This window comes from Gavia stellata, chromosome 11, assembly GCF_030936135.1.
Source record: "Gavia stellata isolate bGavSte3 chromosome 11, bGavSte3.hap2, whole genome shotgun sequence".
NCBI lineage: Eukaryota > Metazoa > Chordata > Aves > Gaviiformes > Gaviidae > Gavia > Gavia stellata.
In genome coordinates this window covers 11,767,162-11,790,456 of record NC_082604.1, presented here as the reverse complement: position 1 = coordinate 11,790,456, position 23,295 = coordinate 11,767,162, and the positions used below count along the sequence as shown (strand labels likewise).

General features: G+C 37.8%; 1 protein-coding gene across 1 annotated transcript in view; it reads right to left on the bottom strand.

The window, feature by feature from the left end:
* Positions 1–23,295, bottom strand: part of COL4A3 (collagen type IV alpha 3 chain) — a 53,798-nt gene that overhangs the window by 18,725 nt on the left and 11,778 nt on the right. Inside the window, exons 11-33 of the mRNA XM_059822845.1 lie at positions 23,116–23,151; positions 22,974–23,015; positions 21,439–21,516; positions 19,906–19,968; positions 19,576–19,632; positions 17,113–17,157; positions 15,629–15,682; positions 15,211–15,252; positions 13,795–13,882; positions 12,765–12,800; positions 12,258–12,422; positions 11,046–11,138; positions 10,204–10,299; positions 9,781–9,851; positions 8,401–8,589; positions 7,305–7,473; positions 6,311–6,403; positions 5,098–5,202; positions 4,095–4,192; positions 2,534–2,684; positions 2,289–2,402; positions 1,335–1,502; positions 492–581 (exon numbers count right to left, since the gene is read on the bottom strand). Coding sequence (XP_059678828.1) covers positions 492–581; positions 1,335–1,502; positions 2,289–2,402; positions 2,534–2,684; positions 4,095–4,192; positions 5,098–5,202; positions 6,311–6,403; positions 7,305–7,473; positions 8,401–8,589; positions 9,781–9,851; positions 10,204–10,299; positions 11,046–11,138; positions 12,258–12,422; positions 12,765–12,800; positions 13,795–13,882; positions 15,211–15,252; positions 15,629–15,682; positions 17,113–17,157; positions 19,576–19,632; positions 19,906–19,968; positions 21,439–21,516; positions 22,974–23,015; positions 23,116–23,151 — 2,143 coding nt within the window. The remainder of the gene's footprint in view (positions 1–491; positions 582–1,334; positions 1,503–2,288; positions 2,403–2,533; positions 2,685–4,094; positions 4,193–5,097; positions 5,203–6,310; positions 6,404–7,304; positions 7,474–8,400; positions 8,590–9,780; positions 9,852–10,203; positions 10,300–11,045; positions 11,139–12,257; positions 12,423–12,764; positions 12,801–13,794; positions 13,883–15,210; positions 15,253–15,628; positions 15,683–17,112; positions 17,158–19,575; positions 19,633–19,905; positions 19,969–21,438; positions 21,517–22,973; positions 23,016–23,115; positions 23,152–23,295) is intronic.

Below are 23,295 nucleotides of genomic sequence, written 5' to 3'. Positions count from 1 at the left end.
TACATGTGTAAATATACATTCCAAATCAACAACCTAAACTAGCTTCTTAGGTACTCCAGTCATCAATAAAACATCTATGAGCACAGGTTATGGCAAGAGATGGTAATTATTTCTTATACTGAATATATGTATAATTTTTTATCTGTTGAATAGATATAATGATGACATTTGGAACATGAATGGAATAGAAAAAAATAGAGCAAAAAAGCTCTCTGCTCTTTATTTAGCAGATCACCAGCCACTTTTACAAACATCAATGAAATAGAAAAGGTGGTGATTCAAAACTGATAAAAAGAAATAAATAATGTTGTCATTCAGTCTGTAGACTGCACATATACAGAAGTCAAAGATTTACCAAGACTCAAAGACATTCTGGTATGACATGCATACTCAGGAGTGATAACATACATCAAGATGGATCACAAGACTACTTCAGCATGGAAGTTCCTATATTCTAAGTAATAATGAAGGCAGACACTATGGCCACTTGCCTCTGATACCCATGTTGCCTGGTCTTCCAATCATGCCAGGGGGGCCAGGAATTCCTAACAGACCCATTATACCTGGCTCTCCCCTTGAGCCTGTGGAATTGAAGCAATAGGAACATATTTGTTAGTATTTGATCAGTGAAACAGAACATTACTTCAGAAAACTACACACGTGCCCATCATTTAAGTGTTTAATTGCTTATTTTATTATTTTCTCCATTTCTGTAACATACTGTTGAAGCCAGTTTTCCAGTCTTTAACTGCATGAACAGCACTTACACACACAGTAACCCCCAAACTACCTAGATTAGTATCTGCAACAGCTTCTGTCAATGAATGAAATAACTGACAGTGAGGATAATGTATCTGAGATATCCACACAGGGATGGGAGACCTGTCATGGGATGTTCTGGCTCAGGAGTTGAAGGCCTGCTGGGACATGATAACTCCGCTCAAATGACATCAGAAACCTAGGTTTGCGCAACTGAGTCAAGCGCTACATGTTTATCATTAGTTTTATAGGTTGTATATATAAAAAGGTACGTACCATCTCCTTCCCACAGGATAATGCAGGATTTGATAGCAATGAAAAATCTTTGTTAGAGATAAGAAGCATTATATACCGGATTTCGTTCATTCTACAAATCAGATTTGAACACATTTCTGAAAAAAACAAAAAAACTACAGGGAATACCTGCCTGACTTAAAGTTAGCTCTGGTTAATGTGACAGAGTTTGATCTGACTCATATATTTCAGCATCTTCAATTTGGAAAAGCATGACTGACACCTTTTTGCAGAGACTGACTTAATTTCTATGTCAAAGCAAGTATTTGGGGAATCCTTACCTGGCACACCAGAGATTCCTGGCCTTCCAGACTGTCCTTTGGGACCAGGTAATCCTGTATTTCCCTGAAGACCTATTAATCCAGGTTCCCCAGGCTTTCCATAGATTCCCGGGATACTCAAGCCAGGAAGACCTAGTTTTCCTTTTGAACCTTGCGACCCTCTTCCTCCTAAGAAAAATGCATGACAGTGTTTTATGGTACATCTGTGTGGAAAATAAACCTTCATCTCTATCTTGCCATCATGAGCACGAAACTCGTCTTGAACTTTGCCTGTTTGAGGGCCAAACATTAGGTAAGACAACATACATGTTCAGGAAATCTTAAAAGAGTTGTGGTGGTGTGTTTTGTTTTGTTTTTTTTTTAAAGAAAAAAAAAAGGCGAGAGTAGACAATTCTGTTCTTTCTCAGAAAAAGAAGGAAAAAACAAACATGAAAAACTCACCAATTTTGCATTCCTTCTCAAAAAAAAAAAAAATCCTTTTGAGATCATACATAGGAGAAGGACTGTGCTGGATACCCAGAGTGTGTTTCTCTTGGAACAGAAATCATATGCAGTATATGAAGTTACTTTTGAGTCCCTAAACTTGTTTTCTACCTAGCTGAGCTCTTCCTCTGTTTTGTTTCTTTATCAATCGCATTGTGCCAAGGAATCAAAGTTCAGCCCCATATAGGAGACATGCCTGAAATATCCTTCTTCCTGCACAATTTGGGCCAGTTTGTGATTACTCTTTGCACTGTACAATGGAATCTGAATCTTAATTTTAATCTATCTTAATCAGTGCATGTGTTTCCTCCCACCTGCAGAAAGTGTATCTTGTAAATGGGCTCACATTTTCTCACATAATATCCTATAACCAATATCCAAAACCACCTTCAGCTCCCTCAGGCCATTGGAAGGCAGAAACAAAACCCAGACCCACCTAGCCAAATGGCACATTTGATTCAGAGGGCCTACCTGGTGGGCCTGTAGCTCCCTGGCCACCTGGCAAACCTGGCAGACCAATAATACATTCAGCAGGTTTCCCTGGAAAACCTGGATCTCCAGGAACTCCAGGTGAGCCACGATCTCCTAAAAGAAAGGAAACTGAATTCACAATGGTTTAAGTAGAAGTTTCAGGCTTTGAGTGAGCATTGTTTGACTTGGCTTCCCTTTCCTTAAAATAACTTGCTGTGCTCCTTGAGCTTGTTTGACAACAGTACCTCTCAGGCCATCATCACCATCATGTCCAGCACGCCCTGGTAGGCCTGGAAGTCCTGGAAATCCAGTATCACCTTTTGAGCCAGGAATGCCATGACCTCCTGGTGAACCCAGTCTACCTGGCTCTCCAGGAATAACCATGCCTGGGTCACCCTGCAACACAGACAGAAATGTAAACAATCCACTTGTACTGTGTTTTGCAAATTTGCCAAAATATTTTCTGCTATGTGATCAATTAACAACTTCTGTTAGGGTAATTTTCTCCATTCCCTGGGGATCTTTCACATTATAATTTTTAATGTCTCCAATTCAGCAGACCGATGGATGTTCCTTGTTGACCACCTGCAGGTTCTATAACAGAGGAGTAATTCCTCTAGACAGCTTTTGAACTCTGTCTCCTAACTCTAACAAATCGCTACTGCACAATGCAAGACACTTCCCTCCATTTCGCCTTTACTGTATTGTGATGCTTGCTGTAGCTGTGAAAAGCTTTGGACCTGTATCTGAAAATTTGGTTGAAGTTTGTGCAAATGCAACTTTTCCTTTATTTTATATGGGAGTCTTATTTTTATCAAAATATTTATTTAAATAATCAAGGTCAGCACCCAGATGTGTCTCGGAATACTCAAAGTCAGTTATTGGGGTTTTTTTTAATCATTCTTCTGAACATTGTTTTCCACGAAGACTGTTTTATCACAAATGTCCCAGGTCTATTCCCTGAAAGGAAAGTTTGAATTATTTTTTTTTGGCTGACTGAACTGCTGGTTGTTTTGAGTACTAGCTTTGAGTACCAGCAAATCAGTATGTTCATAAAGCGGGTCAGTAGAGCTGAGTTTATACCAGTCACTGATACTTGGACCACAAAGGCCACTCCACATCCAGCTGTTCTGTGGCATCAAACACAGATTAAGTAATAATTAAAAAAATTAAAAATCCACAACCCCAACCCCCACATTTTGTTATGTCAGAAAACACACAAAAGAATGACATATGAGCACACAAAAAAAGAAACGCCACCTTTTCGAAACATTTAGGTGTTATTATTTTGTTCAAATTTGAATCCTGATTACATAGTCAAGAATCCTACATTTACATGTGCCATCGGTAGATTAGCTTCTGTTATTCAGCAAGAGTGGCTGCTGAATTACCTGCAACCTACTTCCTTTACACTTCAATTCAACAGAGCACTTGCTTAAATTAAATGCATACTTACTTGTCACTGACCTCCATCAAATACATGCTTAATTGCAATTTCTGAATAGCCATCTTTGCAGAAGCTGTGGCCTTAAGTTTTTGCTGTAAGCAATGCTTTATCTTCCTTGGGCTTTAAAAACAGAAGTACCAAAACATCCCAAACACCTGGGGTTCTGAAATCCTGTTTCTGAATTTAAAATTTTGGCTTGAGCCCCTTTATATATACATGATTTATTTTCATGGTTTGTGAGTCACTCGTCAGGAAATACAGGAACTCCTATATTCCTTATACTTCTTAATTTATTTGCTCAGTGTCACCTTTAATGAATGGGACCTATAGAAACGTCTGTGCTGTATTTCTAACTAAACCTTTTCTCCTGGTTGTCCTAGGTTTCCAGCTCGGCCCGGATCTCCGATCTTTCCTTCACAACCTGGTGACCCTCTGCCTCCTGCAAGTCCTTTATCTCCTGCAAAAGGAATTAAATGGCAGTACAGATGCTATGGTTATCACCTTATTTTACGAATGGGTATTTGTATGGATGCAGTTATGAGCCTCCGAAACTAGAGTAGCCTACATGAGCTGAAGACTGCATCTTGATTTCAGAGCTGATGTGACATGCTGCATCTTGTTCCTTACATATTCACTCAGTGTTTACTGTAACACTGCTTGGTTACTTCCTTCAAATCAGTTATTTAACATGTAATTATTTTTAAAGTGAAGCTATTCTGATGTCAGTTCCCTACTGTTTTTTTTAACAAGCAGCTTGATAGTAGTTTTAGTATCAGAGCTTTCTTTTTTTATCCCCACCTTGTCCTGACAGGATTATGAGAATAGTTCTTAATATTTCTAGTGTCCAAAGAGGTGTATGACTTTGCATGAGGAATGGCCAAATTCACAGTATTCAAAATGCTTTCTATTACCTGCACAGGAGAGCAGGTATGGCATTGTACATAACCAAAATTGATTAAAAATAAAGTACTGACACTTATACACATATACTGACACTTATACACATATGTAACACATATCCAGGTAAAGAGAATCCATCTGAAGTAAGCGTGGCACTCAGATGAGCTGCACCTGTTTGGGCAGTATTCCAGGAAGCAACAATGTCTTTTAAAATATTTTCCTACTGCCAGCTTTGATACTTGATTCTCTGAAATACTTCAAAAAAACTACACACTTGCAATTTATAAGCCTGAAGGCAGTAAATTACAAGAGTGCTAAAAACACTTGCCTGTCTGACTAAAGTTCATTGATTTTGTTTTTTTAACAAGTTGATTGTTTTTAACATAGCCTAAAAAAAAAACCAGTAGATTTTTTGGGGGTTTGTTTTTTTTCTTTTTCAGAAGATCTAAAAGAATATTTTACCTTTTGGACCTGGGTTTCCAGGAAATCCAAGCCCTGGAAAGCCTGTGTCACCTGTTGGCCCTGGATGTCCTGAATCACCTGGCTGACCTCTTGCTCCAACCCTACCTGTACAAATTAAATAAGAAAACTATGATGTATCTTACCACAGAACATCAGCTTGTAAGATCAGGTGTTTTATAGTTTATCACTATTAATTAGCACACCACTATAGATTATATCAGAACTCAGACACTATTTCTTCGCCACAGCAGGTTTTCACAGTTAAAATGCTAATTGCATTCACAGTATCAAAGCAGGCATGCGTCTGTGACTTGAGTTTTTATGCAATCTGCCCAAATTCCAGACTTCTAGGAACAACTGCATGCAGATACAAATCTTCCACTTGTTGAAAATATACAAACACACATTATAGGGGTGAGGCTTGGAACAGAAGCAACTTTAAGAACAGAAGCTACCATAAAGCTGCCAAGAAATTTTCCTGTGCTATTCAGGGCAGCTTTAAGGACTATTGTTCTACAAAACCAAAGCAAAGATGCCTTATGGTTAGCCTGAATGTCACTGACTGTTCTTCAGTGCATTGAAAAATTCTACAAAATTTAAAACACCAGCAACCGAAAAAACCTCACCTAGAACCAAAGCCGAAAACCCACCCAAAAAAGGAAACTCAGGTTCTTAGTATCTCAGAACAATGGTTAGTTAATAGTCACATCAAAAAGGAAACTTAGTAATACAGTCACTTTTTTGACTGTGCCCCTGCAAAGCATGAGAAGGGCCAAGGGCTTCAGGAAGATTAAGAATGCTTTAATCTAATTTTGTTCCTTCTATTTTGAAGGTTGTGGCAGTCCCAGCATAATTTAGGACAGGCTTTTGCCAAAATTATGCCAGAGGCACCTTTCTGGATATACAAGCTGTGGCATATGCACCAGATGCTCCTGGTTCCTGTAGGAACCAAATCCTAACATAGGACTGCTTGGAACATCTGCCATACTGCACACACCATGCCCATGGCCCTGTGTGCCCTTCCTATTCACATCCACTTCCCCTAGTTTCCTTGAAAGGGAATGTTACAGCTAATTCCATAGTTTCTGTATCACAGAAATCGTTTTCATAGTTATTTCAAAGTAACCCAACAGTTTTATCTGGCCAGAGCTGGGAGAGAAATCCCGATTAGATTATCTCTGATTTTTACTGTATTTAGTGCAGATGTACTTACCAGGCACTCCTGGGGGTCCAGGTAAACCATCTGGTCCTTGAGGTCCTGGCAACGCAGGTAATGGAGTTATCCTACTGGTCTCTCCTTTCAGACCTTCAGCAAACACATAATCAAAGATTACAAAGTCTTATAATTTGGCAATATGTAATCTTAAGCATTTAAAAATATTAGTGATCAATCCACTTGGTTAAAAATGCAGTCTTCGACAGTTTCCATATTTCTGAAACTCCAGCAGACTTTGAAAAGCCTTCAGATCCTGGCTTCATAAAGCAAAAGGATTTTATTGACAACAAGCCCCCCATAGCCTTCCTCTCAGCCCTCCTGCAGTCTACTGGAGACCCAGAAAAGGAGGCACAAAGTCAGCAGGAAGATGATGCAATTGAGAAATGCTTAATCTGCAGCTCCGTTTCATAAAGATTTGATGGTTATTCTCTTTAAGAAACCTTGACTATATCTGCCAACCAACTTTGAGTTCTTCCAGATTATGCTTGCCTATAAATACGCACACTGGTATGTTTTCAGCACTCAAAAAATTATTAAGTCCTTCATATTTTCCCCTGATCATCTAGCTCACACTAATGGTGATGACTGGATACATATTTAAAGGCTTTTTTTTTTTTTTCCATGATAAGGACAGTCAAGCACTGGAACACATTGCCCCCAGATTATGTGCTGTCTTGGTCCTTGGAGGTTTTCAAGGCCCAACTGGATAAAGCCTTGAGTAACTTAGTTTGATCTCATAGCTGACACTGCTCTGAGCAGGAGTTTGGACTAAAGACCTCACAGGGTCCCTTCTAACCTCAATTATCTTATAAACCTAAGACTTCTGCTATTATTTCCAGTGGGACCAAAGTTGGGACAATGCTGTGGAAATCTCATCCCAAGAAAAACTTCCTATGTTTCCTAAATTATGTCTTTGACTTCAATCTATCTCTTCAATTTCAAGCAAGTGCTCTAGCATCGGTAAGACATGGTAAAATAGGAAGTTACAAACCAGCTTCTCCAGGTAATCCAGGTGGACCAGGCATTCCTTTAGAGCCTTTGAAACCTCTTATTCCTTGGGGTCCATATCCTGGCAGTCCAGGAAGCCCCATCTCTCCAGGAAGACCAAGACTGCCGGGCAACCCAGGTAGTCCTCTCTCTCCTTTTGAACCAGCCAATCCCTATCAATGATTACACATGTGTGTATACCAAGCATTACTTGCTTTCCACAACAGCTTTCATAACAAAATGCCCGATTCTCTGACTATAATCTTGCATTACTTTAGCAACAGAGTAGCTCTGCTAATTTAAGAAGAATTTTTCCTCTGATTTACTTGTGATTAAAGGAATAAAAATTTTAATATCAATGGTTACAAATAGAAGGCTATTAAGAGTGAAATACTACAAATAAATAGAACAGCTTGATTTTTCGATTGCTGTGGCATTACACTGTATGCTTTTTTTCTTTTTAAAACAGGTTTGGTAAAAAGAAAAACACCTCAGCTCTGATTCTCCTTGAATACTGTCGTCGGGTTTAGAGAGTTATATCTGAATCACTTTTACAGTTTCTCAGCCAACACAACACAACAATAATTGTTACTTTTTGTTTCTGCTGAACAAAGAGCTCTGCCCTAGCGATTCTATTTTTATGGTCAGTCCTCCCAGCTTTCGTGGTTCTCTCAGCCCTGACTGAAGATTAACACCTAAAGACTGAACAGGAATTATTTGAATTACTATTTCCTTTTAAGCATTATAAGTAGTCAGGAAAACTGTCTTTTTTTTTTTAAATCTTATTCATCATAGGAATCCAAGATAATGCTCCAATATAAATATCCAAACTGACACCATAGTAGACTGCCAAGGTTTTTCAGCAATATGTATCTACACTAGCCTCATCTCTCTGGTATTACATAAGAATATTTACTCGCATTCTTTCATACATAGTGGTTATGCATATTGGTTGCTATAGTTGAGCATAGTACCCCTACATCAGGTAGAGGATATTCAGTAAAAGTATCTGAATAGATAAAACAGACTGTTGTACAAGACGTAAATACTGACTTAGATTTTCATGAATTCTATATTAATTGCAAACAGTGCATACCTACCTCTTCACCTTTAGAACCCTTGGATCCTTTAGAGCCAGGTCTTCCCAGAAATCCACTTGAACCTTTTCTTCCTTTGTCTCCCCTTGCCCCTGGATCTCCTCGCTCACCTTTTGGCCCTTCTGGATACACATATCCTGGCTCACCTTTTGATCCTTTATGCCCTTGATCTCCTCTAAAACCTGCAGGTCCCTGGAACAAAGCAATCAAAAGAATTTCAGTGCTAGACATACGTCAACTGTTTTCAATCTTTCTCTTTTTAAATTAAATACCTGAGAGTGGTTCTTTTTATTCTCATCTTTACTCACTGTAATGGCACACTTCAATGAACAGGTTTTGGTTTGGGTCCTTTTTTTTCCTCCTGCCTTTACTTCTTTTGGCCCTGATTATCATTTAATTTATGCTACTATAAGCAGAAATAATGCAGGATCATTTAATGGATCAGACCGTTAGCTACCTGGTTGTACAAGAAAGTACCTTAAAATCTAATTAGAGATTTCTCCTCCACATGGGAATATCTTCCCCAGGGATACTATAACAGCCACAGTTGGCTCTGTTCATAGTTAACTTCTCCTCTTCCTTCTTTACCCCTCAGGGTACAAAGTGGATACTCTATCCCAGCCAAGACCAGTACAAGCTGAAAGCACACTAGGCTCTAGTGATCTTGGGCTCTTGAACTCTTGGAAGCCTTCTGGAAAAACCTGTTAGCAGACTCTTTCATTCTGCATCTGTATGGCAACCACCACAATGGAATACTTATGCCAACTGTAACTTCCCATGAATAATTACTACTACAGGCACAAGTTAGAACGTGGTATGACTGTGGCAGCAGGTGTCAGCCTTCCCTCTTCACAATGTTTCCCAAGAGGGAATGTCCTTTGCATGCCTGAAGAGGCTATTATGAGAAGCAAGTTCCTCTGCATAGCTGGGGCTTTAGCAAGTCCCAAGGATGCTGGAAACAAGAGAAGTAAGAAGTCTAACGATGATCACAGCACACAAAACTCTACATATGCTTTACAGCCCCTGCCATGATTATACAATTATGTAGATGAACAGAAGTTAACTGTAAACGACCCATACCAGGCAGAAGAAGCAGTCTAGCCATCATGAAATAAAGCACAGTTTAATCACACAGTTATTTGCCTGCCTCGCTGCCTGGGCTGAACTTCTTGCTGCACTCAGCAAAACAGGCTCATGTAAAGCTAGGTCAGCTATGTCCACATTACAGTCACTACCTAGGCCTCCCACGCAAACACACTCATTACTACAGAAAGAAAACTGTTCAGATCACCCAGTATGACACTGCATGTCACACCAGCCATGAGGCTTCTCTGATATAATTCTTGTGGGATCTGAAAATAATCCGAAAAACCCAAGTCTTACTTGAGCTCCTGGAAACCCTGGTGCTCCTGGAGAACCTGGAGAACCTTTTTGACCTGTTGTTCCTTTTCTACCTACAAAAGAAACAGCATATTTTGTAAAGAAAAATGGTAACAAGGACATGGATTTTGACAAGCTCTGAAAATCACACCCAGCATTGAGTGTTTCTGCTTGTTATTTTGCTGCATCATCACAGACTGACCTGGCTTCAGGCTGCACCTAAGCCTATTAGCATTCTGACTTCACCTCTTTTAGGGCTTGTGCTCGTATCAGTGGATGGAGCTGCGTCAGGCTCTCACACTCATCACAACCTCAGCGCTCATTCAAGGACTGAATGCTGCAGACATGCTCATACCTGATTCTCATGCTAAAAGCAAAATCATTGGCATTTCCTACTGTCCTGTTAGAAACAACAAGATGATTTACCAGGCATGCCATCTTGGCCATGGGGCCCAGGAGAACCAGGAAGACCAGGTATTCCCGGAACATAGCTGCAGTCAGTACACACGCAAGCTTCATCACCTAGAATGAAAATAATTCATTAGCTGTTCCACAGCAAGTCATTCCCAAGCTTAACTAATGTGTTACATAATTTGTTACAGAGTATGGCTAAGACTTTTTGGCCTGAGAGTGGTAGGAACATGGCCTTAATTTTGTTGGAAGATCACTTCCAACACAGTACAAAATTACCCATGGTCAGACAGTGAAGCAGAACTGATTATATTTAATTGAAAATGCAGGAACATTCAGTTTAAGTCTCTTGATTTTTTCAAATCTAGTTTTAGTAAACGATTTGGATACAGTCGCTCTACCGATAAGCTAAATTGTTTCAAAAGAAGAAAGGGACATAGGCTTCAAACTAACATGGCTCCATAACAGCCTGGGTGACTTTAATGACTGGCAAATGGCAAAGAGATTCAGCAGCTCCTGTGGTGATATTCACAGAAGGAACCTTCTCTGAGAGGACAACTGTTAGTGTTGAACATTACAATGGGAGAATACGAAAACCCTACCAACCTGTAATAATTGTTCCAGCGAACATCTACACGCTGGCTGCAGTGCTGTACAACTGGTGTGCAGCACTGGCATATACACTGCTCTTTTACTGTAAGGGATGGAAGACATCTTGCTACCCCTAATGAATTTTCTTAAATCTCTGAACTCATCAAATGGCTTAAGAGGTAAATTAAATTCAAATTTTCATGAAGATCCATGAAGATTACTGGATTCTACCATCTGCTTCTGAGTGACAGTTTTCTGAAACTGACCTTTCATGCCAATATCTCCTGGAGGTCCCGGAGGTCCTGTACACCCTGGCTCTCCAGGAAGTCCAGGTAAGCCTGTTCTAAATGTTACTCTACCTGTTAATGAAATGAGGATGGCACCATTACGTCAGCAGATTATTCAGACAATTCTCTATTTGCTAAGAGAGAAAAAAGTTGCAGGGATGAGCTGGAGACAGTATTCTGATCCTTATGTGTCCCTTCCAACTTGAGATATTCCATGATTAATTTAAAAGAGAGAACTACCTGGACAAATCCAAAACACCTGTAACTGGAAGTACTTGAGGATAAATATTGTAATGCTGAAGTAAATCTCAGCAGACTGTTGGATCCATCTGCCTAGCCTTTAAAAAGCATAGTACCTTCTGGGGAAAGTATTTCCATTTTATCTGAATCAACAGAAATATAATTCTTTCTTTTACCAGGAATGGAAAGTGAACTTTCCTTTTAATCCTAAATTATTAATGCTGCTGATGTATCGTTGACAGAATTATTCTGGTGTATTTACTTTTATTTTGGAAAAACAGAATATGCATCGAGCTCTTCCTAAGGTAATATATTTGGGATATAGATACATTTTTCAAAGAGAGAGAAAAGAGAAACACTACTTTGGCATTGGTTCAGAGAAACTTATTTTGGCCATACCACATACAAAAGAAACATGATGATGTTAGTACTACTAGTTAAAGAGCAATTCCTAGTTAATAAATTTTCTAGAAGTTTTATAAACTGCTACTGCTGTATTTTCATGCTGCAAGAACTTCAAACCTGCCCTAAGGCCCACTAAGATCTCTGGAGGCATGCAAGTGATTTCTCTAGCTTTCAGATTAGCCCCTTCTGAATTTAGTTTTACAGATTTACTACAACTTTTGGAAAAATGGATTTTAAGAACAGATTTTCTCTCATTAGTCTTTCCTGGTTTTATGTAGCAGATTTTTATAGTCATAGGTATACAAAAAGGTGAGAAATCTTTATACTGGGAAGTCATTCTATCTTCTCCACAGAATCTCATTAGCAATGGAGCAGACCTTTCCTTCATGAATATCCTAAAACAAAGTTTCCAAAAAGAAATTCTATTCAACCATATTACTCGAAATATATTCTGTAAGTAATGTATTTATATGATCTCATACATGAGATATTGAGGTGACTTTGGATTTGTTCTTGTTCATTATATATACAGTACTGAAACATCACCTGGTTCTCCTGGAGGACCTGGTAATCCAACAGAACCAGGTCTGCCAGTAATACCAGGAAGTCCTGGAGGGCCTACAATACACAAGCCAGTTTGTCCTTTCTCTCCTTTTGTTCCTTTTGGCCCAGGAAATCCTGGGGGACCTCTCAGACCAGGTCTTGACACACCTAACCAAAGAAGAAAAAATACGAAAATGAAGTTAAATAAATGGAATTTCAAAGCAAAGTAAGTACTCAATAGGATGAGTGAGAGACACACTGAGTTCATTCCACAAATCTTTTTTATCTTGTAGTATATTAAATAATCACAATGACAATGTAAAGATATTTTAAAAAGATCTTTAACCTCTCTTTAAATACTTGGCCCATCAAAGCTTTTGGGTGACAATTTTTTACCACTTAAGAGATATGTTTAAATTAATCTCAAGTTAAGATTCCACAAAGCTGATTCAGTATAATGGGCAGGAAGAACAATGTATTTTATTGTTGGTACTGGACCATTACACGTACCTGGTCTACCAGCATCTCCGGGAGGACCCTGTGGCCCTGCAAAAGCAATATATTTAAAACTTGAGTTAAACCACTGTATACTCTGCAAAGTCACTACTCACTAATACTGACTGCAAACTTTGGGCTTCTGCATTTTGAGCTTATTTTAAGAATTTGGTTTTACCTAAGTAGGCATCTACTATGTATGCAGCTGTTGCATACTGACAATACTCACTGAAATCTGGCAAGATATGGATGTTTAGAACAGGTAGGAATAGGATCCACCACATTTATCTTAGGTGAAGATGCACTCAATTACTTGAGAATCACTTACAGGCCTGCAAACTTGCTTCTTTTTGCCACTATTATTTGCTCTAGTAAATATACCACCTCTTAACAATGCATTAATACCTTTGCAAGGCTCAACTTTCCTGTTGCCATCCCTTGGAAGTATGTAAGTAGATTTACGACAACAAAGAGTATTCATTGAATGCAACACAATCACTTGGATGCATAAATATTCCTAAAACTAGAACATCAAAACACAGAAGGCAAGGACTTGCTGGATAAGATGCTCCCTCAGAATTCAGCCCACAAGTCCATGTTATCAGTACATTTTAATTTTACAGCATGGCCAAAATAAACAAAATAAAAACTTACAGATCTTTATTAGTTAGGAATGATAGGCAATAAAAATGGCATAAGACAAACTATGAAAGCTATGGAAAAAAAAAGAAGAAAGGAGAGAAAAAAGGTGCATGACCTTTAACAGGAGACTTACAGCCCTGATGGTTTGTCTATGGCATATAAAATAATGTGCTGATGCAGCAGTCCACTAAGATCATGAGACGGGATGTCAGTGAGCTTAGGTGCTCAACTCAGTTATCTGTGCAAAGAAGTGTGCCAGCTTCATTATTTTTAAGAGGAAATATAGCCATAAATCAAAGTCTCAGGGTACATTTCAAGCTGGGTGCTCAAAAACCTAGCCTGCAACAAGCCCTTTAAGTGGACAGCTCTTTCTAAAAGATTCTAGTTTTGATGTCCCACTCACCAGGCATGCCACGTTGACCTTTTGGTCCTGGAGGTCCGGGGTGTCCTTCATCTCCTTTTTCACCAACCACATTATCATAATACTCTGTCTTAAGAGAAAGATCGTAAGAAAAGAAGAACAGTAAGAATGGAAAAGCACAGTGCCTCATATTGAACATTTGGTTAGAACAATGTTATGATCTCATTCATAATTTTGATGTTGTGAAACCATGAGACCTTTCTAATCAAATTAGCACATCTAATTACAAGCAGCCAGAAATGAAATTCTGATTGTTATACACAGATAATGCCAAGAGACCTGCACAAATAGATGGGGCTGGGATTTCAGGCCAGTCCCTCAACTCCCAGAGAACTCCTCTGCCTGCAGATGCAATTATACAGGCAAAGTATAAGCTGGAGACCCAATCACGAATATTACGGTAGCATGAAATAGAAAATATTCTTGAAAGAAACATCTAGGAAACACTTAGTTTATTCCATTGGCTCAAAGCAGCATCAGCTATATCTAGACTACTCTTTTAAATAATCATACATGAAAAAAACCAAAAATCAACTACTTAAATCACATGTGCTTTAAAAAGTAATTTATATAAAAATTAATACTTAATTCATTAAAGTTTAATATTACGATGTTTCAAAGTTTCTACAAATGACAAGAAAAATCAAATTGCAATTTGCTGTAACTATTTGTTTATAACTACAAATTTTTGCTCTTTTCTGGATTATTTTGTATGGGCAGTGTTACTAGCAAATCAGTATTATAATAAGTATTGTTCCTTGATATATAAACATCACAACGAAATTTAAATGGACTACTAATGTATCAGTTTTAAAAGGAATTAAAAAATGCTTAAAATTAAAATTCAAAATTTTTACTTTTCTCCTATTGATTTTTTGAAAAGTGGTGGGGTTTTAGTACTCTGTTAATATCACAAATGATTTAGCTTTTTACAAAGTTATTTCTTTTGGGCAGAAGGTTTCCATTAGGTGTGCATGGGACCTTTAAGAAAGCCACTAGCAAGACAGCATGACTAGACAGATTGTACTCATAGCATCTCTTGCTTTCTTCAGAAAATCTTCTTAGGATTTTAAAATTAACAACACCTGTTCTGGAACTGATTAGAGGTTGGTTTAAAAATTAACTCCTGTGAATTTTTGTAACTGTTCTGTGACAATCCAATCTCCTGCCAAAATTGCTGGAACTGAGTGAGGTCTAACCAGGCCCTGATTGTGCATCCAGCTCTACATGAAGGAAGATGCTATCTCTGTGAGACTCCTAGAAACATCAGTACTTTAAGAAAGGCATGCCTCGATTAGAGCATCATGGTACATCTGTTATTGCCTCATACAGTCAGTTTGGCTTATTCTTAATCTAATGGTTTAGAAAAATGATATGGTGAAGACAATTTACACTTACTCGACCACAAGCTCCAGGTGGACCAGTGTTTCCTTTCATCCCCTTCATCAGAGAACAGAGATGGGTTGTTTATTAAAAACAATACATGACATTTGGTACCCACTGTTACTTCAGTACATTGCTCATAACATTAAAGAACAACTGTTCCTGACCAGTCCTTCACCAGCCCCATCTCTGTTCCTTATACAACTATTCATCCACATACACCAAAAACTACAGGAACACATCAGCCGGCATAGATGGACACCAGTTGAAACACATGATCTATTTCAGCTGATCCATCCCCTACTCCATGATATCATTACTTGTCATCTTTTAGGTAAAGTAAAACATATTGTATACACAGCGATAAACAAAACAATTTAATAACACCAAAATGTACCTTATCCTCATAAGCAACAAAACCATTAGACAATACCTTAGCTCCTTGCCTGCCAGCCAGTCCTGGTTTGCCCTGTTCACCCTTTTGCCCCTGCAGGTGACAGTACACAATTTTATGAAGATTAATCTTTTAGCACTGTCATCAGTAAGATCTAAAATGGAAAGATTTAATCTTTCATGGGGATGGCAAAGTGAATGTGACTTGCTCAGGGGAAGAAATCTCAGGGAAAGACTCAGTTTGGGGTATAGTTCCAGGTCTGTGGGAAATATGGCAGGTCTTATCCAAACCTGCCTTTATAACGGCACACTCCACCGATCCCAAGGTGGAGCTGCTCTGGATAGCACAAGTGTAGGAGGCTCTGGTTTGGTCTCCCTCTGCAAACTACTATTTCTGAAAGGGGAGAAACGGAACACAATGTGAGACTCTTGCATTCAGCAACTCCCTCTCCCAGAACTTGGTCAGTCTGCATGATGGTGCAGATCTCAAGAGGTGTCAGCAAGACCAGGAGGGGTAATAGCGCAGTCTGCTGCTAAGGCTTTCTTCAAGTATATACATGCAAGGAAAAGGGACTTCTCAGAGGCTTATGCAGTTGAATGCACTGCTAGTTAGTAAAGTTGAAATGGGAACAGAGCAATGACATGTCTTAGTCATGACAGAAAGTTATCTTTCTGTTAGCTGAGGCAGTAGAGCTTTGTGGTCTGTCATTCCACGTTCTTTGTCAGACTGGAATGTGTTTAGACTGTCTGCGAAGGTTGTTTTGGCATGACGAAGATGATGGTTTAGTAAGAGATATGTGAAATGGGCTATTCTGACAATAAGAATTTTGATAAGATATTTGTAAGGTCACTGTGACCCTAATGATGTCACTTAAGTGGAAGTGAAATAAATATTAAAGAATTGATATTTAACCAATTGAATACAGTATTCCAAATGCATTTGAACAACTTTAGCTTTTAAATTAGTGTACAAATGAGATAAAATATGCCATTTTATAACCAAAATTAAGAATTCTATGATGACAAGATGACAGTTATAATACCTATCAGTCATCTTGTTTCAGACCGAGGCAGCTGTGACCTTGACAATAACTTTTCTTTGTAAAAGAATGTCTTTGATTCTAGTGATTAAAAATTATTCCTTTTGCTTCCTGGTTTAGGTGGATGTGAAGGTATAACTCTTTTGCAAAAATTTCAGTGTGACTCACCAGAATTAAACTCAGTAGAATTAATTTTGCGTAACTTGGACCGTGTCTCAAACTCATTACATAGTCAGCAGCAAGCAACAGGTCTTTTTTTTACACAAAAGAGACAACATCTATGAACTGAGCCTCCCTCTCCTGCATAAATTTGAGGACATGGTATGTCCCAAGGTCAGCTGTGTGAAAGGAAATGTTTCAGAGTCTATGCAAATCAACGTTTTCAAACACATTCTGCAATGGGGAAAAGCTGTGACAGGAAGATAGGACTGTGATAAACAGATGACTGTTACTTAGAAAATGTTTAGAAGGCTTCCTTCATTACCGGCAAGCCAGGTGGACCTGGGGCACCTTCTTTTCCAGGTTTACCCTTCAAAGGAAAAACATAAAATAAAAAAAATTAAGAAGATCAAAAGAGGGGTCATCACATTCAAAGAGCATAACAACTAAATGCTGTGCATATAACTGTATTTTAGGTCTTTATAAATTCTGAAAAGCCATTAAGGTTATTTTTAAGAGGTTCATTATTTCTAGTCATAACTAATGTTCATAAAACTCTACAAAACAGGGAGTAAGATATTCCCTGGACATCCCTCCTCCTGTGGAGGATTAGTTGAGGCAGACACTTCACCAGCACAAAGTGCCAGGCAAGTGCAGAAAGCTTGGTCCAAAATCAGGTCCTTGCAGAAGCAAGACAAATGATAAAACAATACAGCAGCTAGCAGCCCTTCTAATGGTAAGCATGGAAAGATACTGAAGGGAGACTTCTCTTACAGGAAATGGGGTTAAGCGATGACTTGAAGAGAAATTATTTAATGAAAAAGAATAGGGAGTACACTTCAAAAGGTACTGGAAGCAGGGCAGTAGATGGAAAAGTGAAAACAGGAGGCAGCGTGCCAGAGATATCTGCTGGTTTTTATGGTGCATAGCACATTAGGCAGCTTTCTGCTGGGGTCCTGGTATCTAGTGTGGCAACAATACATGTTAAGCAATTCATAACAACAACAAAAAAAGACGACAAAGGGAAGGGAGAGAATGGGGAAAAATGGGGAGAGAAACAGAAGGAAATTAAACCATAATTCTGAATATGGATACCTTACTTGCCACCTTGAAGGCAGAAATGAGGAAAACCTGGTTCATTAACATCCACAGCAGAAAGGTAGTGATAAGATAAAAGGGGGGGTGGAAGATTATGAACTCAGAACAACCGGGGAGAAAGTACATTTTAGAAATTTGTTTTGCACAGAATAAATCAATGAAACTTAAAATAATTTTGAAAAAGATGACCAGACCATGAATTACAATGTAAGCATCAGAAAAAACAGCAATACTCAAAAGATGGCAGAACTTAACCAAAGGCGATACTCTGGAAAAGAAAGGGAGCTGGAATGATGTCACCACAGGCTCAAAACTCACTTGCACAAAATAATAATTTTTTCTGGAACATAAAATCCAGAGCCGTTTGATATTTTGTGCTCACTGATGTAATTTCAATAGCAAAAGGAAACATTTTGTTTTCATTTTATAATAGCCAGTCAGTCAATATCTTAACACAATTTTTATTTCCTCAGCATTCTTCAAGGTCAATGGGCAGAAAAGCAAGGGTGCTCTAGTACTTGCTCCACAAGTTAGGAAGGGAGAGGTGAATTAAGACGACTTCTAAAAAATACTGCGTGACAGGACAGAGCTTTTGCAAACAGAAGACATAATAGGGAAGAAACACAGAAGATGGAGGAAGAGTAACACACACTGGACAGCAAGAACCTTTAGTACTTTACACCAGTAACTCAAATAGAAATTAAAATTTTCATAATGTAGGAATAATAAAAATAACAATCAAGTTGCTCTATAGCATCATCATCGTTACAGCACCATACAACTGAAGAAAGAGCAATCTACAGGTAGTACTGGTCTTGTCTTGCTACCTTTCCTTGTGGAAGAAAATTTATTGCAACTACAAGAAGTATGGGAAAAGTTTCAAAATATGTATGTTAGTATGGAAAAATATTTCATTTGAATATTATTTTTCTTAATACTGCTTTCAAAATGTATTTGGAATCAAAATGTTTTGTTCAGAAAATGTCACCAAACATTTTGATTTATTTGGATATTTTAGGGTACTCCCCTGATTACATATAGATAAACTGTTATGAATTCATACAGTTTTAATTACTAAGAACTTTCATTGGCTAGTTTTTATCTGAAAGTTTGAAAGCTATTTGAATGCAAAGTGGTAACTTTCTATTTAATTATCTTCAAAACGTAGATATACTCAAGTAAATTATATTGTAATGCATATGCTTTTTAAAATAAACATATGTTTTTTTTCTCATATTATCCTGTTAACAGAATAACCCTCGTATGACAACTTTCTTCATGTCTCCACATACCTGCTCGTTGAGCATACTAAATTAAGTCTGGTGTCTTAAGTAAGCCCAATGTTTTTAATTCTTTTCTACATACACACTGGCATTATAAAGCCAGTACGTGTTCAGAAAAGCACTTTTTTTTTTTACTAAGTTTCAACAGTTGAACCTTTACAGCAAAACAAATAGAAGTGCATCCACCATCAACTGACCTTTACCTCATGTACTCATGGTATGTTAGCCTATAAGAACAGTCATTTGAATTTCAGCTCTCTAGTCTGGTTTACTGGATGAAAGAGCTTTTGAATCTGAGAAAATTTGCTCTGAGTGGCATTGAAACAAAAACTGGTGAGCAACACTAGTGCAAAACTGCTTTTCAGAAAAGACTAATATATGTGTATTCAATGTTTGTTTGCACATACCTGTGGTCCCGGTTCTCCTCGGTCACCCTTTTCACTCTGAGAATCACCAACCGGCCCCTGTAACAAAACCACCCTCAAGATACACATATTTTGAGACTCACATTTTCTAAATTAAATGTATCTTTTACAGTTTTTTTTAATCTTCAAAAAAAGGATAAAGTAAATTACAGTTAGAATGCTATTAATAGGTATTCTATTCTATTAATTAGTTCTATTCTATTCATTAAAGGTTGGAGTAAGTAGTGTAAATATTGGACTCTAAAGAGTAGCATTTACTAGGTGATGCTGCCTGAACAGCTGGATTTAAGGGATTTACTTCTGGTCACTTACTGTAAAGCCCATTGGCCCTGGAAGTCCTCTTGATCCTTTTTCTCCTTTCTCTCCTTTCAAGTCCTATTACACAGAAAATAAAAGTGTAATATGGTCTCTTGGATTTTTCTGTGCTTACCATAACACTCAAGTTTTACAAATAGGAAATCCTTGTGTTATCAGCCAGCTTCTTTAAGCAGAGATGGTTCTATTTCAACAACTAAGAAACAGAAGCTTCATATCAGCGCTCCTGCCTAAGTCTATGATATTTGAAAAAGAAACTGGCTCTGCATGTTTTTCTGAACATAGCAAGTTCAAAATGACCTAGCTGTGATTGCGTGCAAGGGGACTGGAGCAAATATTCCCAGAAATGGCAACAAATTGCAAGCGAAAAACAAATAAACCTTAGTTGCTTCATTGGAGCTACAGTTACCTCCAACACATAAATGCAGTGGCTACCCACAAGATCCTTGCCACTGTGGGCCCATTAGACTACCCCTACTGTGTAGTACTTTTATGTATTGGGCCACATCCTAAGTTCATTATAAAGCCAAAGTTTATGGACTCATACCCCAAACTATTTATGTAAGGAGTTTTGAGGGGTTTTTAAACCTTAATGTCCAATGTCTCTGAAAAACTGCCATTCCCCCATGATAAACTGCCACAGCTGTGACTGGGAAGTGCTCCAGGTGGTCCATATTTGATTTAAACAGGGAAGAGCTACTGTGCCTAAAAGCTGAACCTTGCTTCTGCAATCTTTCTCTTCCCTCCTCAATCCAGTCTTGATGCAAAATTCACTTTTTATTTTAGCACAGAATGGAGAGGACATTTTGATAACACTATGGATTAGATGCAAATTAAGTAAGGAAAACAGTCAAGAACAGGTTGAAGACTTGTTCTGTTAATATGGGAAGACTTAAAGCTGTGTATGAACTACTGCTGTTTAAGTTCTATATAAAGACAAAATGCAAGAATTTTAATTCACAAAGCAATACTTAAAATGAAAGCTGAATCACAGTATTTTCTTTCTCCAATACTCGTTGTTTTTCCAACACTTTCCATGATAACTCATGTTCCAGTAAAAACAATGAGAAATTAAACTATGAAATGTACATGAACATATTGTAAGCTTTTGTGAAACTCTGGTAGTTCAGAGTCCTGATATTTTCAGTGACAAGGCCCAGAGGTCAACACAGCTGTGGCTTTGATATCCATTCAGAAAATCCATGTTGATTTGGTGAAGCTAAAAGTGATTTACTTTTCATGTTCTCAGAGATCCACAGCAGGTGGGTTACTAATAAGCATTTAGCATTCTACTGGCATTGTGCAGATGTGCATGTGAATACACAGGCCTCAGCTGAGCTGGCTGTATAGACACACTAAGAAGAGCTTAGCTTAGCTTAGTTAAACTTGTTTAGTTAAACTAAACAAGTCTGAAAAATGTTAGGATGGGTAAAAGGAAATGTTACTGGAACAATGAAGATGAAGACATCCTCTCAAAGTAAAACCTAGTAAGATGGCTTATCTGAACGTGATGTTTAACAATTTTATTACAGTCATGTTGTCTGGTCCACTTAATGTCACAATAACGGTTCCTGGTGGTCCAGGGGGTCCAGTTAACCCAGTGTCACCCTTCAAAGAAAAAGAGAAAAATAGAGCAATTACAAGCAGTGTGTTTTTATTGTTTCAAATTACTATCGATATACTTTTGACATTGTGAAAATTTTTCTGTCATTACATTTAGCCATTAACACAATTAACATTTCTCTTTGCTTGCTATTTACCTTCCAATAAAAAAGGCATATGGAAGACTTAAGAATACTATGACAACCTTCTCCTAGCTGAGAAATATAAAAATGCATATGCTGATTTCTGTTAAAGTATCTAGAATTATCTTGAATTTTTAATACTATTTATTTGCTTAAAAGCTATACAACCATTTTAACTCCAAATAAAAATATCTCCTTGATTATAATTTTCTCACAATTTAAGTCAATCAGTAAAATACATGAACTGTCTTTGGTGACATCCTCAGAACTGCAGTCTGTCTATTACAGGGAGATGACTGTAACATAGTGCTGACATATAAAATTAGCTTTCATGTGTTCTTAACCAAAAACATTAATATCGCAGTACACTTTTTCATTAAGGATCTATTAGAACAGGGAAAGTCCTAAATGTGATCTTTCCTGTGGAGCTCTACAAAAGAACATCCATAATTTTCAGTGACTTTAAGCCAGTGGAATGCCTTTGCATGCACTTGCAGCATAACAGCAAAGAATGCATCACTCTCATAAGGAAGCAAGATGCTCCATGGTGAACTGCTCTAATGCTAATGAATAATCAATTCTATTTACAGAAATTTTCCCAGAAAACTTCTAGCACATTCCTGGTAGTAATTACAAAGTTAAAACTAATCCCACTGTCAGATAGTGCTGTTTCAGTTCACAGCTGAATCTGTGCAGGTAAGTTAGCATAACTGTGAGATGCCCCATTTTCTTGCAAGGATCCTGTAAAGACATTTAGACTGACTACACTGGTCCTCCAACTGCAGGCTGAAGTCCTGAGAGACAATATATGTACTCGTAGCCATTTCTAGCTTAATGTCAATAACATGGGATACAAAGTAAGAACATGGACAACAAATCACACAATTTTTATTCAAAATCTGGGTGGTTTTCTAGCATCATAAAGGCTGACACTGAAAAGATGTTGGCCATAAAAGTTGTGAGTCTACAGATGCTATATATTTATCAATGTTTACATACTTAGATAAGCATTTAGGAACACTGTACAAATGATACATAAATAAATTTAATGCTATGTGTTAGTAAATATTAACTACTGGCTCCTCTTAAGTTTCTACCCTTCTATCAGGAAGTTTACATCATTGGCTCTTATGTGAAAACAGATTGTCCTTGGATATTAATTGCCATGTTTCCATTTTCCAATCAAAGACTTCCACATATATACTGGAAACTTTTATTTCAGTGTACTTACTTCCCCAAACATTTCACCATAGTAGATCAGAAAAAGCAGAAAACAGAAACAAAACTCAAAAAAATGTTTTCAGCATTTTATACAATTACCTTTCTTCCTTTGGTTCCTATTACTTTCAGTCCCATAAGACCCTGTAAAAAAATCCCCAAATGTTATTTTTTTTTATTTTCAAAACACCTACAAAATGACTTAAATAGGAAGTTTTCATTCTTATTACCAATCTGAGACTACCTTAGGTCCAGGAGGTCCTGCTTTCCCTGGCATGCCCTACAAAAAAGGAAAAAAAAAATCCTTAATTTAAAAAATTACAATCTTCAGCACCAATATAGGTGTTTCGAAGTACCCAATTTTCACTTGAGTCATATCAATATTTTTATTCTTTCTTCCATGTTTACAACTGCAATTTGTTGT